Source organism: Antechinus flavipes, chromosome 1 (genome assembly GCF_016432865.1).
Source record: "Antechinus flavipes isolate AdamAnt ecotype Samford, QLD, Australia chromosome 1, AdamAnt_v2, whole genome shotgun sequence".
Taxonomy (NCBI): Eukaryota; Metazoa; Chordata; class Mammalia; order Dasyuromorphia; family Dasyuridae; genus Antechinus; species Antechinus flavipes.
In genome coordinates, this window is record NC_067398.1 from 725769122 (window position 1) to 725786582 (window position 17461).

The 17461-nt window shown below is 50.3% G+C and overlaps 2 protein-coding genes across 3 annotated transcripts in view; one reads left to right on the top strand and one right to left on the bottom strand.

Moving 5' to 3' along the window:
• Positions 1-17461, bottom strand: part of LOC127545847 (zinc finger protein 420-like) — a 330731-nt gene that overhangs the window by 108571 nt on the left and 204699 nt on the right. The gene's annotated exons all lie outside the window — the stretch shown is intronic.
• Positions 5392-17400, top strand: LOC127545860 (zinc finger protein 420-like). The gene is made up of 5 exons (XM_051973356.1): positions 5392-6398; positions 9788-9914; positions 10329-10415; positions 12107-12242; positions 14418-17400. The coding sequence occupies exons 1-5, from the start codon at positions 6363-6365 to the stop codon at positions 16063-16065; spliced, it is 2034 nt and encodes a 677-aa protein (XP_051829316.1). The 5' UTR covers positions 5392-6362; the 3' UTR covers positions 16066-17400.

Genomic DNA, 17461 nt, shown 5'->3' on the forward strand with positions numbered 1-17461 from the left:
TCTCAAGCCTTGGGATGGCTTCTGCCATTTGTACCCAACTCCAAAGAGGCCCGAAAGGAAGCTAAAAAGATTGGGACCAAAGGCATTTGTGCAGGGACTATAGGAACTAATGCTTTCTTTCTTTTCCCATTCCTTTTTCTCCAGCCTGTCTCCCTTTTGTCTTCTTTATATGTGTATAATTCAGTGTCCTTGGTTGTTCCATTGACGTTCCATGCTTTTAGAGGTGTTTCCATATCTTTAGTAGTGACTGATTAACAAAATGAGTGTAGGTGAAATGTGCATCCAGAAGCCTGATTGGGTCTAACCCAGCAAACCACTTGGCACATTTGCCCAATCTGTCAGAAAAATGCTTAAATTTTCTTTCTCCTTCTGCAATATTCCCTGAAATTTATCCTGATTCTCCAGTCTAATTGCATACGTGTCTGCCAGAATTAGTCTTTCTAGCTTTTTGTAACCTGCTGCAAGCCTCAGGATCACTGGCGTTCCAGCTTGAATTTTCTAGAGGCCAAATTTGGGCTGATCCATCTGTAGGAACTACCTTCTTTGCTGCATCTATACTAGCTTTCCCAAGGAGAGGGTAAGATTTGCATGAAATTGGTGACATCTCCCCCATGTTGGATTATATTCCCTAAAAATGGCTTAAAATTGAGTGAGCACAGCTGCTGGATCTTCATCGCATTTGAATATCTGTTCTCCAAGTACAAGATCAGATACATAATAACAGTGCCATTCCAAGAAATGAACCGTTTCTGTATGAATTGTCTTAGGAAGATTCAGAAGATCACCTGGCAGGATGAGGTATCAGATACCAAGCACCTCTCTCTCTCTGTCTGTCTGTCTCTGTCTGTGTCTCTTTTAATAGTTATTTTCAAAATACATACAAAGATAGTTTTCAACATTCACCCTTCAAAACCTTGTATTCCAAATTTTTTCTCCCTCCATGTTGTAAGATTTTAAACTTCAAATTCGCTATCACAAATGATTCATGTGCTTTAGAAGCCAAATATAAAGAAAAACTTTAATAATACCTAAAAGCAGCAAAGAATAGACCTTTTGCAATAACAAAACCCAGCATATAAGGATAATAACTAGACACACTACAATTATTAATACAATAATCAGAATAGATGAAAAATAAAGAGAAAACATCACCAATTCGGGGGAGCCCCGACTCTGATCCTCTGTGACTGGAGAATCCCAGAAGTGCAGCCTAGAGTCCTGAATGGGAGGGGCCCAGCCAGAGCATCCTCTCCAAGGGTGAGATGCCAATGAGCTGTTTCAGAGCAAGGGCTTTTATGGGGTTACAGACAAAGAAGGCTTTGAGCCAAGGATTTGGGATATAGACGGGCCAGGGGTTTGGGGCTTCGGTCCATTTTCTTGGCTTTTGGCCATGGGAATACAGATGTGTTAGCTCATTAAGGAGATACCATGAGGGGCTATAGGGTTGTAATTAATTAATGACGTACATGGGAGATTAGCCATTTCTCCCAAGTACTGTCCTGGAGTTTCAGGAGGGGCAAGTTCCTGGAACTTAGATAAGCAGCCAAGGCAGACAGGATATATTCCTTGAGAAGTCAACTAAAGGACACAGTGAACTTACTCAGGAATAGGGAATATTCCTTCACTCCATTGCCCCACCTCCTCCCCTAGACCACAAGGAATCCAATATACTTAAACATGTGCAGTCCTACTATACATATTGCCACATTTATCATGCTGCACAAGAAAAATCAGATTAAAAAAAAGAAAAAATGAGAGAAAGAAAAAGGGAAGCATTAGCTGATGATACATTTTGTTGTTGTTGTTGAATGCCCAAAAGACTATTTTATCCAGGATCCTGACTAAATCAAATGATGTTGCTGGGTGGATGATTGTTTCAGGTCCATGAAAGCCTTCTGGGAGCACAGGGACTCCCTTAGTTGATGGGGGTTTAAGAATAGATTCTTTCTTTCTTTCTGATTCCCAACCCCTTCTAGTTGATGCATTTTCAATCCAGGACCTTTTGATTCACAAATCCTGGTCCCTTTGAATTCCAATAGAAGATCCGGACATGTCCCAGCCCCACCCAGATCTGAGCCAACTTGGGACTCCACCCACAGGCCCCTTTAGCTAAATCTCTCATTATAAAAGAGTTAAGCTGGAATCCTCTCTTGGTAGAGGTTCCAAACATGCCAGCCTTACGCCTGGCATGCCAGGACCCTCTGTCCACTGGAACCCTGTTTTCAGTGCCCTTCTTATCTCTACCTTCACTTATTTCCTTAACTATACTTTAACCTTACTTCCAAACCCCACAGTAAACCTCTTTTATCAATCTAGCTTTTCAGGCCAATAAATTCCTTTATTGGGAACTCTCAAGCCGCTACTAAATTTCATTTAACTCCATATCCTTGTGCCCAATCCAAAGTGGTTGCAGGGGAGCTCTATTTGACTCCCTGTACCCTGAACCTGACACTAGGCCTCAATTAAACCCTAATTTCATTTAGGTACCCCATATCTAGACCTCATCATAGACATATATTTATATATGAATATATATATGTATATATGTATTAAAACATTTATAACCCTAATCCTAGTACACACACATACATATATATCTCAAACTTAATTCCAAAATCAATAGCTGCAAATATTAATGCAAATAGAAATTCAAAATAAACCTCAAATATAGAAAATGAATTCCAACATTGCTCAGAAAAGATTTGACTGTCCAATATTTAGCTAGAGAACTTGTCCCTGGTCACAGAATCCCTAACAGAGAAATTCTCCCGTAGTGGAAAAATATTACACTTGGACCCACAAGAAGGAAGAGGATTTTTTTTTTTTTTCCTCAAAGGATCTGGGGAGAAGGTTTCTCCTTGCCAAATCCTACCACTACCACCGATTGTTAATCTTTTTGTTAAATATCACATGCAAGAAAAAGATAAATGAAGGTGAGCTTGTCTGAGCAAAATTATGATTTATCAGTAGAGGTGCAAGCTACCAATAAAGCAGCTTTCTTCATAGACTCAAAAAGTCAGAAGACCCCCAAATGAAGATGCAACATTTTTATAAGCATAGGACAAAGAACAGTACAAAAAGAAAATAATTAGCCAGTATCAGAGGTGTGAGGGATCATAATTGGTTACTTTAAGGAAGGTGGTCATATGCATATGTAGTATTGAGACCACTTCTATCTCTAAGGAATGCTTTTGTGAATTTTTATGGGTCCTAACTGTATCCTGACATCACGGATAGGGACCCAAGAATGTAGAAATGCTTGTGATTGGGGAGTAGATAATATCATCCTTGACAAGAGTAGGGCTCAGAAAGGTCAGTTAGTCCAGTTCTCAAAGATATTGCACAAACCTTGAAGGTGATGATGTTTTATGAGAGTACTGAACCTCTAAAATAGAGTTTTTCTTTAACAGTGATTATTGCAACGTTTAAACCCTTGGCATTTAATTAGATAGAGAGTCTCAACCTTTGAACTCAGGAGCTTCTTCAAACTGAGACAGAGGTTTAGCATATAGAATATAGTTACAGAACAAAATCACTTACAGAGTAAAATCAATTATAAGAAACAAAAATCAATATTAAATTTTCACTCTACAATGTTTACTGGGCCATGGGCATTCTATCCAGTGGCTCAATTGGTCTCTGCACACCAAAACATAGCTGTAGCCCAAAGATTTTGACAATTCAATAAAGAATCTGTAGATGTTCAAGTGGTAGAATTGCCTATTTCCTCTTATGTTCAAGTGGCAGAATTGCCTATTTCCTCTCACCTTTGTCACAATTTTCTTCCACATGATGGGCAAACTATAGCTGATGTATTAGTTCTAGGGTCTCAGCTCCCGTGTCCCTGATCATGGAGTTGTTGGCACAGAGGTGCTCTTTGGTGCCATGGAGAACCCATCTGCCGTGACCCTCAGGCAATCTCAGAGACCAGCCTCGAGTCTGGTGACCCCGACATCCATTTCAGCACCTGTGGCTAAGGACGAGTACTCAGGGGGCTGACTAGTGCTAAGGCTGGGGTTGAGTGCTCCTGGAACTCCAGTGACCGATCTTCCCCTGCTGAGGGGTGATCTCTCTGAAGATGTTGAGTGATTCTCCTCCTGTTGGTTGGCAAATATATAGAAAGTCCTCCATGTCTCAGTGCAGGCTCTGCATGTATTTGCTCTGAGGATGAACCTAAGCCTGGAGACATGATAGACTTTAGAGAAAGACCAGCGTGTAATCATGAGGCACCAGGCCAATTCTTTAAGGTCAAAATATTTTGGGTAAATTTTTTCAGGAACTTAATCAGAAAGTAAACAATTTGGAAGAGCCTCATTAAGGGGGTTGGCTACCCACCCCAACTCAGCCAATGGGAAAATACAGCAGAGAGCTTTCTTGGTGGACCCTGAGCTTCTTTGTCTAACCTAATATATAAATCCTTTAATTTCCAGAATTTCTTTGGAATCTCATCCATGAGAGGATGCTCTGCTTGAGACCTTCCCAATAGAAACCTTGAAAGCGGGGACCTGGGATTCCCCATCTATTTGCTCAGAAGTTGCTTCTTCCTGAATTCATGATGCTTTTTCTTTTCTATTCCTTTTCTTTTTCTCGTTGCTATTTTGCTTATCTTTGTAATATTGGGTTGTTGAAATTGTATTATTCCACTTTTATTGGAATCATTAAGCTATTTTATGGTGACTTATTGCAGGAGCGAATCTGAACCACACAATCCCGTCATCAGACCCCTGTGTACTGAGAAGGGCGAGAGAAAACACCCTGGCTACACGCTAAGTGAAATGAGTCAGGAGACTCCTTTTGCAATCTTTAGCCAGCCGGTTGTTCCAGTTGGGTCCCAACTGTTGCCTCTTGCTCCTCATGCCGATCGTACTCCCCTCTCTTTGAGGAACTCGCCACCTTTTGTTGGAGCCTCACAATCAAAGGCTGTGGTTAATGAAGCGCCAGCGCCTTTTTCCCCGAATTCCCTCGCTTCCGGCCTAATCCCGTGAGCGTCGGCAGTTCCGGGTTTGGCCCCCTGCCTCCAGAGACCAGCCCGCCTTGGAGTACTTTTTAGCAGAGTCTTAAACTTTAGCCGTGGCCTGACCGTCCCATCTCAGATTCACCCACGATGTGAGCCTACTGCCCCCCGGGGACGGCGTCCACGGCCGGGAGCATCAGCCTCCTTGGGGGCAATTCCAGTGAGACGAGGGGAAGAGAGGGGCAGAGGGGCTGCGAGCCGCCTCTGTAACGGCCCATGGGGACAAAACCAGAGCCCTCTTGTGTTCTTGCTTTAGCCCAGGGCTGCAAGACTCCAGGAAAGCCCCCTCCCTAGGGAAAACACCTTATCAGCCCCCCCAAGGATCTGCCCACTTGACTGGGGTGGGAGGAGAGGAGCCTGTTGGTCCTTCATTGTCAGAGAGGACCAGCGACATCATGGGTAGCGGTCTTGGGCCTGGCTCTCTCCTCCAGGGACAAGGAAGTCCAGGGGCAGGACCCGGGATGGCCCCGCCCCTAACAGTGGAAATAAACAAGGTGGCAATGAACTAACCTTTGGGAGGAGAGGGGAGGCGCCGAGCCCCTGAATGCGCGGGGCGCTCAGGAAGGGGGAGCCTACGGGACCGTTCAGGATGCGGGGGGGGCTGCAGGGTTAGGGTAGCCAGTGTGGGAGCACTGGGGTGGGGGCAGGGGACAGGCGTTAATTAGGCGCCTTCCATGCCAGGCGTGCTTTAGGCCTTTCTGTTTGAGCCTCACAACATTGTCTGTCCAACACGCCACAGCCGCTTCTAGACTGGGGGCGGGGACTCGAAGTGGGGTTCAGGGAAGGCGGCGCCTTTCCCTAGTCTGGAGGAGGAATTCGGGGCTAAGCAGGGCAGGCCAGCACTTCAGGCATGCGCACATGAGCCTCGGGACTACATTTCCCAGAGACTCGGCCGATAACTCTCCCTGACTTCCGGGTGGAGTGCGTGGAGGGGGCTGCTCGGCTTCCGCGGTTTACGTCACTTCCATCCTCTGCTGGGTGGACTCCACTACGGCCTTGGCTGCAACCGCAGCCCGAGGCCTCGAGTCCAGGGTTGGGGTGAATCCGAGCTACACCCGCAGCCCGGCCGAGCGAAGAGAGCGGGAGAGCCAAAGCACCCGGCACAGGCTTCCGGAGCTTTTGGAAAGGGAGGCGGGGGAGGGGAGCCGCGCTTGCGCAGTCAGTCCTCTTCAAGGTGCTTCTGCAGCCACGCTCTCCCGCGAGGGGCGCGCCCATTGGTCAGCACGAAGGAGGTGGGTCAGTCTCGGCTCCAATCAGGAGCCACCTGGAAGACCTGCCCTCCGGGGGCGTGGCAGTCTTTCCCTCCAGCTGTTCTGCCCTCCCTCGTTTCACTTCAGTCCCGGCAGGGATGGCCCCGGGGTTCCCGCCCGCCGACGCCCTCCAGGTGAGTCTGCTCGGTAAACTGAGGCCGGGGCGAGCCAAGGATGCAAAGGGACTGGGGGAGGGGCCTGCCCCCCACCCTAAGGAAAGCCTGGAGCCCGGACCCCAGCCCCGTCCCCCGGTGTCCTCCAGCCACGAGGAGGGGGGTCCCAGCCCCCTAACGAGCCTTTTATCCTGCATGGCCCCCACCAGCCGGGGGCTTCCCTGCTGCCCCTTCTGCTCCCCTTCCCCATGGCCCCCACCAGCCGGGGGCTTCCCTGTTGCCCCTTCTACCCCCCCTTCCCCATGGCCCCCACCAGCCGGGGGCTTCCCTGCTGCCCCTTCTATTCCCCTTCCCCATGGCCCCCACCAGCCGGGGGCTTCCCTGCTGCCCCTTCTACCCCCCCTTCCCCATGGCCCCCACCAGCCGGGGACTTCCCTGCTGCCCCTTCTGTTCCCCTTCCCTATGGCCCCCACCAGCCGGGGGCTTCCCTGCTGCCCCTTCTGCTCCCCTTCCCTATGGCCCCCACCAGCCGGGGGCTTCCCTGCTGCCCCTTCTGCTCCCCTTCCCCATGGCCCCCACCAGCCGGGGGCTTCCCTGCTGCCCCTTCTGCTCCCCTTCCCCATGGCCCCCACCAGCCGGGGGCTTCCCTGCTGCCCCTTCTGTTCCCCTTCCCCATGGCCCCCACCAGCCGGGGGCTTCCCTGCTGCCCCTTCTGCTCCCCTTCCCCATGGCCCCCACCAGCCGGGGGCTTCCCTGCTGCCCCTTCTGTTCCCCTTCCCCATGGCCCCCACCAGCCGGGGGCTTCCCTGCTGCCCCTTCTGCTCCCCTTCCCCATGGCCCCCACCAGCCGGGGGCTTCCTTGCTGCCCCTTCTGCCCCCCCTTCCCCATGGCCCCCACCAGCCGGGGGCTTCCCTGCTGCCCCTTCTGCTCCCCTTCCCCATGGCCCCCACCAGCCAGGGACTTTCCTGCTGTCCCCTCCACCCCCCTTCCCCATGGCCCCCACCAGCCGGGGGCTTCCCTGCTGCCCCTTCTGCTCCCCTTCCCCATGGCCCCCACCAGCCGGGGGCTTCCCTGCTGCCCCTTCTGTTCCCCTTCCCCATGGCCCCCACCAGCCGGGGGCTTCCCTGCTGCCCCTTCTGCTCCCCTTCCCCATGGTCCCCACCAGCCGGGGGCTTCCCTGCTGCCCCTTCTGCTCCCCTTCCCCATGGCCCCCACCAGCCGGGGGCTTCCCTGCTGCCCCTTCTGCTCCCCTTCCCCATGGCCCCCACCAGCCGGGGGCTTCCCTGCCCCCCCTTCTACCCCCTCTTCCCTATGGCCCCCACCAGCCGGGGGCTTCCCTGCTGCCCCTTCTGTTCCCCTTCCCCATGGCCCCCACCAGCCGGAGGCTTCCCTGCTGCCCCTTCTACCCCCCCTTCCCCATGGCCCCCACCAGCCGGGGGCTTCCCTGCTGCCCCTTCTGCTCCCCTTCCCCATGGCCCCCACCAGCCGGGGGCTTCCCTGCTGCCCCTTCTGCTCCCCTTCCCCATGGCCCCCACCAGCCGGGGGCTTCCCTGCTGCCCCTTCTGCTCCCCTTCCCCATGGCCCCCACCAGCCGGGGGCTTCCCTGCTGCCCCTTCTGCTCCCCTTCCCCATGGCCCCCACCAGCCAGGGGCTTCCCTGCTGCCCCTTCTACCCCCCCTTCCCCATGGCCCCCACCAGCCGGGGGCTTCCCTGCTGCCCCTTCTACCCCCCCTTCCCCATGGCCCCCACCAGCCGGGGGCTTCCCTGCTGCCCCTTCTGCTCCCCTTCCCCATGGCCCCCACCAGCCGGGGGCTTCCCTGCTGCCCCTTCTGCTCCCCTTCCCCATGGCCCCCACCAGCCGGGGGCTTCCCTGCTGCCCCTTCTGCTCCCCTTCCCCATGGCCCCCACCAGCCAGGGGCTTCCCTGCTGCCCCTTCTGCTCCCCTTCCCCATGGCCCCCACCAGCGGGGGCTTCCCTGCTGCCCCTTCTGCTCCCCTTCCCCATGGCCCCCACCAGCCGGGGGCTTCCCTGCTGCCCCTTCTGTTCCCCTTCCCCATGGCCCCCACCAGCCGGGGGCTTCCCTGCTGCCCCTTCTGCTCCCCTCCCCATGGCCCCCACCAGCCGGGGGCTTCCCTGCTGCCCCTTCTGCTCCCCTTCCCCATGGCCCCCACCAGCCGGGGGCTTCCTGCTGCCCCTTCTGCTCCCCTTCCCCATGGCCCCCACCAGCCGGGGGCTTCCCTGCTGCCCCTTCTGCTCCCCTTCCCCATGGCCCCCACCAGCGGGGGCTTCCCTGCTGCCCCTTCTATTCCCCTTCCCCATGGCCCCCACCAGCCAGGGGCTTCCCTGCTGCCCCTTCTGCTCCCCTTCCCCATGGCCCCCACCAGCCGGGGGCTTCCCTGCTGCCCCTCCACCCCCCTTCCCCATGGCCCCCACCAGCCGGGGGCTTCCCTGCTGCCCCTTCTATTCCCCTTCCCCATGGCCCCCACCAGCCGGGGGCTTCCCTGCTGCCCCTTCTGCTCCCCTTCCCCATGGCCCCCACCAGCCGGGGGCTTCCCTGCTGCCCCTTCTATTCCCCTTCCCCATGGCCCCCACCAGCGGGGGCTTCCTTGCTGCTCCCTCCATTGCCCTCCCTCTGTGAGCCTTTCCCCCTCTGCTGCCTACCTCCCTATTCCTCCCTCCCTTCTCTGGGTCATCTGAAGAGCTGAACTATGTAACCCGAATGTCCCCCCCTTTTTGGGGTTTCCTCCAGGTGGTGATTTTCCTTTTTGCACCTGTCACCTTCTAGCTCTAAGGGGTCCGGGCAGGATCCTGTAATTTTGAGAGAAATAATACAGATTGGTAAAGCATCCTCATAACTCTGGGAGGGGGTGCTGCTGAGGAAACTGAGGCTGCCGCCTGACTGCCTTGGGTCATAAAGCTGGTAAATAGTTGAGGCTGGACTTGAACTCCAGGCCCAGCCCTTGACCCCTTGTGGGTCTTTCTTTGATGACAGCTGTCCTTAAGCCTTCCTTCCTTGACCGGTTTGTGGGCCAGGGCCGGCAGAGTCCGGTGTCTGCCAGTCCTCAGGCATGGGAGCAAGCAGAGCAGGGCAGCCAGGACAGGGAGGGGCCTGCGGACCCTCTGCTGAAGGCCGGGGGAGGCCGGGGGAGCACGGCCCCTGCCCTGTCTGCCTTCAGACGGCCTCGTGCTGACCGGAGAGCTGGCCCTGGCACCGCGGAGGAGCGGGGGAAGCCGTCCTCCCCGTGGGGGCCATGCCGCAGTGGTCGGCCCTCGGAAGCTGGCCGAGCACCCACAAAGGCCACCCTTTTGTGGCCCGATTCTGGGTCGGGTCCGAACCTGGCTCAGAGCGACCCGAATCCCCAACTTCCCACGTTGGCCTGAATGAGCTCACTTGTCTCTGGTGTTTTAGGAGTCGGTGACCTTCAGTGACGTGGCCGTGGACTTCACCCTGGAGGAGTGGGGGTGCTTGTGCCCCCCTCAGAAGGAGATGTACCGCGAGGTCATGCTTGAGAACTATAGGAACCTGGTCTGCCTGGGTGAGGACCCTGACTGCCCCCGGAGGGCTGACTTCCCTCTCCCAGGGAATGGTCCCGGGCCGCCGAAGCTTGCCTGCCAGGGTGGTCCCTGAGGCCGCCCCTCCTCCTCAGGCCCAGGATCCCCTTGGTCTTCCCAGGAATAGCAGGAGTTGACAGCCTCTCTCAGAGCCGGACCCCCCTCCCCGGGGTCCAGGGTCCCATCCCTGCTCCCCGCTTTCGGGGCCATCGTCCCCAGCATCCTTCCCCGCCTCGGCTGGATCTCTCAGAGCCAGACCCTCCCCGGGGTCCAGGGTCCCATCCCTGCTCCCCACTTTTGGGCCATTGTCCCCAGCATCCTTCCCCGCCTCGGCTGGATCTCTCAGAGCGAGGAAGGGATTACACCCGAGTCACCATCTTTGTGTTTTCATTTGACAGGCCTGGCCATGACCAAGCCAGACGTGATCTCCCGGCTGGAGAGAGGGGAGGCCCCGGGGGCGCCAGGGGGAGACCTCGGCAGTGCAGGTGAGACTGGGCCCTGGGTCGTGGCCCCCAGAGCCCTGGGTGTGTTTCTCGGGGGCCCGTGCGGAATGGCGTTCCCGCTGGATCCCTAGATTCTTGACTCGGTCTGGATTGCGAAGAACGTGCGGGGTTATGGATCCAGCGCAGTCCGGTGGGGTCAGTGACCAGCGGTCCAGGAGACAGGGTCAGCGTGCAGGAGCTCTCCAGCGGGGCTGCCCTGGAGGTCTCTCGGAATCAGGCCTGAAGTAATGGTTATCGGTGCCGTGGAGGAAGCCATTGATCACCAGCTGCTCAGGTGGTCCGGAGCTCGGGCGAATGGCTGACTTGCTGGGAGTCAGTCTGGCTCCTGGAGCCTAGCAGGTCAGCGCATCGGGGTCAGGTCTCAGGGCACATAGAATTGTCATGTGACTAGACCCTCGCGATGGAGAGAAGACGCCAGGAGCCCGTCACTGACCCCTCGTTTTTGGACACGTCCTGCACTTGCACCTGCTCTCTGACTCCATTGCTGCAGCAGAGGCGGCGTGATCCCTCCCCTTTCACAGCAGCTCGTTAAAGGTTGGAACAGCTCTCAGGAAGGAATCCTTCCTTCAGTGGATCCCAAGTGACGTGCTCCCAAGACCCTTCCACAGCCTGGTGGTACTCCTCTGGATGCTCCATCTTGTCATTTTTTCTTCCCAGTTTAGGGGTCCCAGAATTGGTCCTGGTTAGGGAAGGAGATGGTGGCGGCTGTCCCCTTCCCTGTTCTGCCCCCTGAAACCCCTGGAGGCAGGGTCCCCCCGCAGCAGTGTTCAGTGCTCCCGTGTCCAGCTCCCTAAAGCCCCAACATCCTTTTCAGGGACATCCTTCAGCCCCATTTCCCTCATCCTTCCCTTCCAAAGTTGGGGTTTGGAGCCAGCTATGCAGTTGCCCCCAGTACTAGTGATTCCCCATAGTGCCCCCTTCCAGGCATTGTTACCTGAAATCCAGGTTCACAAGGCAGAAGCAACCTGGCCTGCAGGTCCCGGAGCTCTGGGAAAGAGGACCAAGACCAGCCTGGTCCTCAAGCCGTCCTCCACCAGGTCTCAAAGGCATTTGGGGGAAATGGGGCTGTTTGGTCCTTGCCTAGTCTTGGGCCCCTTCAGGAGCTGGTGACTCAGGAAGTGGCTGAAACCAAAGTCCGCAGTGCCCAGAGTGGATAGATAAGGGTGAGGGACAGGACCGGCTCAGGAGGAGAACTGAGAGGACCCCCAGGAGTCCACCCCTCCCCTGGACCCCCCAGCCCTACCTGCCCCATCTAAGGGGCAGCCCTGCTGTGGCTCAGTACCCTGCAGCTTTCACCCTTGTGGACTTGGATCAAACAGAAGTGGAGCCCACATGGGCTCCTGGGCTGCTGCCGGCCCTCACGGGCACAGCCTCTGTCCTCCCGAGCTCAGGGACCGTGGAAGGGAGCTGTATTTGCAGTCCTGTTTGCTTGTAGCCGTTGTCTCTGCAGTTAGTCCGGTGCTTCCTGAGGACAGGGGCTGCCTTTTTTTTGCCTTTATTTGCCTCAGCACTTAACACAATGCCTGGCATGTAGTAGGTGCTTAATAAGTGCTTTTAGAGAAACTTCTGGCCATCCTTTTTCTGGCTCAGGACTCAGAAGACAGGTCTGAGAAAGTAGGAGTTACCTTTCTTCCAACTGAGAAAACAGCAGCTTTTATACTTTTTTTTCCCAGATTGGGGAACAGAGTCTGGTGTCGAAGAGTCAGCTCCAAAGCTTGGTACTTTTCTGGAAAAATCAACCTTGGAGCAACTCACAAGGGGTCATTTGTATGTGTCCCAGTGGGAAGAAGCTTCAGAACATGATGTCAGGTAGGAGGGAGGAAAACGGTCCTCTGTACTATTTAATGTCACGTTTATCAGAGTATATGTGTGTGTGTGTGTGTGTGTGTGTGTGTGTGTGTGTGTGTCTGTGATTTTGTGTGCATTTATACATAACAACATGTATGGACACTGGTGTTTGAAGGGAGATTTTTAGAGTTGTTGTGTTTTTTTAAGTATGGTATGTAATGTGTTTTTTTTTTTTAATTTCAAATTTATTTATTTTTATGAATTACCTCAATTTTATTTTATTTTTTCTTAGGGTTAATTTACATCATTACATTTTTCCATTACTTTTGTAAAATGGTATTTTATTTTTCCAAATATACAAAGATAGTTTTCAGTATTCACCTGTGCAAAACCTCCTGTTCCAAATTTTTCTCCCTCTCCCCTTCCCAGACAGCAAGCAATCCAATATAGGTTAAACACATGCAATTCTTCTAAATGTATTTCTATATTCATCCTGTTCTGCCAGAAAAATCAGATCAAAAGGGGAAAAAATATGAGAAAGAAAAAAAAAAGAAGTAAACAAGAACAACAAAAAAAGAAAATACGATGCTTTGAGCCTCATTCAATCTCCAAAGTTCTCTCTCTGGATGGGGATGCAAATGCTGCAGTTTTAGTGGAAATTCTCCATCTCCAATTTATACATTTAAAGTATTTAGAAACAAAAACAATTTCACAGTCCAGTTTATAAATAAAGAAAGAGAATATTGGGAACAGTCTTTAATTCATCAGACAGTAAAGTGCTAACTTAAAATGGTCTGGGAATCTGGACAGTCATTCTCTTGACAGCTCAGCCAAAGAGCTTCTGCCCTTATCCAGTCACAAAGGGATCAGATTGCTCTCTGAACTTGTTCTAATGATTTCTCTTTTTGAACAGAAGTTTCTAACCTCATATCTGTGAATATATATTTTTTTGTGGGAGAGGTAACTGGGGTTAAGTGACTTGCCCAGGGTCACAAGCTAGATAGTATTAAGTGTCTGAGGGAAGATTTGAACTCAGATCCTCCTTTCTCCATTGCTCTCCACTGAAGCGTCTAGCTGTTTTTGTGAATTTATTTTTAAAGATATTTTGATAACTTTATTATAATAATGGATTTCCTTTGCAATCCTAAGTATTTTATTTTGTACATTTAAAAAACTGATTCTGAGGAGTTCTTGGGCTTCCCTAGATTGCCACAACTCCGTGGCAATACCAAAACAAGTTATGAATCTCTGCTTTAAAGACTGGTTAGGACTTTAGAAAAGATGTTAGAGAAGAATTTCGGAATATGTTTCCACTAAGGTTAAATGTGTTCTAAGAAATTAGATATTCTATGTGGTTCACAACATAGCATTTTCACTCTTTTCATTGTTGCTTGTTTGCATTTTATTTTACTTCTTTTTTTACTGGTTTGATGTGATTTTTCTTGTGTAGCACAATAATAGTATAAAATGTATGCATATATTGGATTTAACATATATTTCTATCATGTTTAACATATATTGGACTACTTGCTATCTAGGGGAAGACGTGGAGGAAAAGAGGGAAAATTGGAACATCAGGTTTTACAAGGACTAATGTTAAAAAATTGTCCATGAATATTTTTTGAAAAATAAAAAGCTTTCATTTAAAAAAAAGAAAATGCGGATCACATATCACCATAATAAATATAACAATGATGGGGGGAAAAGTAGACATTCTAATATTCCTTTATCCAAAGGAAAAATCTAAATAAAGTAAGAACTGCAAAAATATGTCAAAAGCTATAGTCTGTGATCAATTTTCTTCCATCAGTGAAGAGTCTCTGTAGGAAAGCAATTTGGTTCCTAAAGAAATCATTATTGGGTGTACCCTTGAAGTCAGGAGGACCTGAGTTAAAATCTGGTCTCAGATACTTAACACTTCCTGACTGTTTGACCTTGGGCAAGTCACTTGGACCCAATTGCCTCAGCCAAAAAAAAAATCATAATCATAATAACTATTGGTCTGGGCTATTCACTACCCCAATTACCTTGCAAAAACAAACAACCCCCCCAAAAATTTATAGAGTCTAATTTCTCCTAGCTTCTTTCCAGAGGTGTGGGATCATGAGTGTGGAATGCTGCATCTGACTTTTATTACTTTTAAATGTAATAAATGTATGAAAATTTTTAACCATAGTTCATCCTTTCCCTTCACAGAATTCATACTCCTGAAAAATCTTATAAATGTAATAAATATGAGAAAGCTTTCCACAAGAGCTCACAACTTACCATATACCCCAAAATCCACCCTAGCAAGAAACTTCATGAATGTGAAGAATGTGGGAAGACCTTCAGTGTGAGAACAGGTCTTACTCGACATCAGAGAATTCATACCAGAGAGAAGCCTTATGAGTGCAGTGACTGTCTGAAGGCCTTCAGTCAGCGATCACACCTTACTCAGCACCAGAGACTTCACACAGGAGAAAGACCTTATGAATGTAATGAGTGTGGGAAAGCCTTTATTGTGAAAACCGGGCTTATTCAGCATCAGACAACTCATACTGGGGAGAGACCTTACGAGTGTAACGAGTGCGGAAAAGGCTTCAGTTTGAGGACAGATCTCACTCGACATCAGAAACTTCACACCAGAGAGAAACCTTATGAGTGTTTTGAATGTGGAAAGGCTTTCCACTGGAGCTCCCACCTTACTCAGCATCAGAGAATTCACACTGGAGAGAAACCTTATGGATGCAGTGAGTGTGGGAAGGCTTTTCACCAGAGGTCAAGCCTTAATGAACATCAGAGAATTCACACAGGAGAGAAACCTTATGAATGTAATGAATGTGGAAAGGCCTTCAGTAGGAGCTCACGACTTACTGTCCATCAGAGAATCCACACTGGAGAGAAACCCTATGAATGTAGTGAATGCGGGAAAGCCTTTAGCAAGAGTTCACAACTTATTGTACATAAAAGAATCCATACTGGAGAGAAGCCTTATGAGTGTAATGAATGTGCAAAGGCTTTCAGAAGTAGCTCAGGACTTATTCAACATCAAACCACTCATACTGGAGAGAAACCTTATGAATGTAATGAATGTGGGAAGCCCTTCAGCCATAGCTCACATCTTATTGTACATCAAAGAATTCATACAGGAGAGAAACCTTATGAATGTAACGAATGTGGGAAGACCTTCCGTTTGAAGACAAGTCTTACTCAACATCAGAGAATTCACACTGGAGAGAAGCCTTTTGAATGTAACGAATGTGGAAAGACCTTTAGTGTGAGAAAACGTCTCACTCTACATAAGAGAATTCATAGCCGAGAGAAAACTTTAGAATATTTAGAATGTGAGAAGACCTTCCATGGGACATCACAGCTTACTCTACAGGAGAGGATTCATCCTGGAGAGAAACGTTTTGAGTGTTTTGAATGTGGGAAAGCCTTCCATGGAAGCTCACAGCTCATCCTACATTGGAGAATTCACACTGGGGAGAAACCTTTTGACTGCATTGACTGTGGCAAGGCCTTCAGGCAGAGATCACAGCTTACTGTACATCAGAAAATTCACACTGGAGAGAAACCTTATGAGTGCAGTGAATGTGGGAAGGCCTTCATCCGCACAACAGATCTCACTCGGCATCAGAGGATTCACACTGGAGAGAAACCTTATGAATGCAATGAGTGTGGGAAGGCCTTTAGCCAAAGGTCCCAACTCACTGTTCATCAAAGAATTCATTCTGGAGAGAAACCGTATGAATGTGATGAGTGTGGGAAGGCCTTCAGTCAGAGATCCCAGCTTCTTGTACATCAGAGAATTCATTCAAGAAAGAAATCTTATCCTCCTTTATCTTCTTTCAACAATTAAGTACTTAGAGTTCTCTCCTTCTTTGCCTTTAGATCATCACAGTTAAAAGCTTTCTTCCTGCATCTTTACTGTACATTTTCTGTTTTTGTTGTGTCTTGGCATTTTCCCCATACTCATTAAGTTGATTATTCTCCAAGATTCTGTCCTGGACTCCCTCTCTTTTCCTTATACTTGCTCTGTCGGGAATGTCCCCCAGCCCTTTTTGGGTAATTAGCATGTTAAAAACAAAAAGATCTTGTTGGGAAATAAGTAAAAGCCATGACAATGAAGGCACAGGGTGACCTTGAGCAGGGTTATGCTGGGCATTTTCCCTTTTTGAAATGGCCTTTAGGTTCAGAATGTCTAAGGATTTCCCATTATTTCCATTTTACTGGTGTTGAAATGGGGGGTTGACTGTTGTGGCAGCAGTGAGGATTTGCCGTTCCTTTCATCTGAATGCGCCCACTGTCCTTCTGAGTGTCCTGCAGAACTCATTCTCCTGGCCTGGGGGGCTGGCCCGCTTCCCACTATCGCCATGACCCTTGAGGACATCACCATCTGTCCAGTTTCCTAGGCTTGCACTCTTGACGTCATTGTACCATCTCCCCACTTGCCAAACTTGTTTCTTTCTTGACAGCTCTGCCCTTTGTCCCCTGCCCTTCCTCCCACAGCCACTGCCCTCGTCCAGCCCTTGTCCCCTTCCTCCTGGATTACTGTAGCAGTCTTATGTTTTGTGTCACCGGCCCAAGTCTGTACTGTTCCACCCCCCACACAAAATTGCCAAAGCACAGTCCGAGGACACCATATGTCTTCTTCCTAGCAATTCCCTGTTTGACCTTTACAATTCACTGCAACCTGATTCCTTCCTACTTTTCTAATCTTTTTCTATTTGAGTCCCCTTAAAGCACAACTTGCCTTTCCTTAAACCCAGTACCTTTTGTCCCCATACTGCCTTTTTCTCAGGCTGGGAAGGTTCTCCCTGTCATGCTGAGCCCCTAACCCTGGGTTCCATTAAGGAGTCACTAAAAGGCCTTCCCCTCTAAAATTGTCCCCCATCAGTTTGATATTGATATCATTCCTACTGATTTATCCATGCCTCCCTTTAATTTGAGTTTCTTCAGGGTAGAGACTGTTTTGGGGGGGTGGCACAGTGAGCATTTCTAAAAATGCTTCTTAGTATTGTAATGAATCAAATATCAGAGATTCAGTAGAATTTTTCCACATCTAAGGCTAATGTCCCTCACCCTGTCCCCTCAATCATGCATGTCTTTTCTGTATCAAATTTTGCCATCTGGCACAAATATTGCACAACTCTGAACCTATTAAAAGGAAACGCCTTTACAAACGTTTTACTCATGCCTTTGGTCACTGCAGTCATTTCTAGAAGTTAACTTGCTCCTAATTCTCTCCTTTTCTG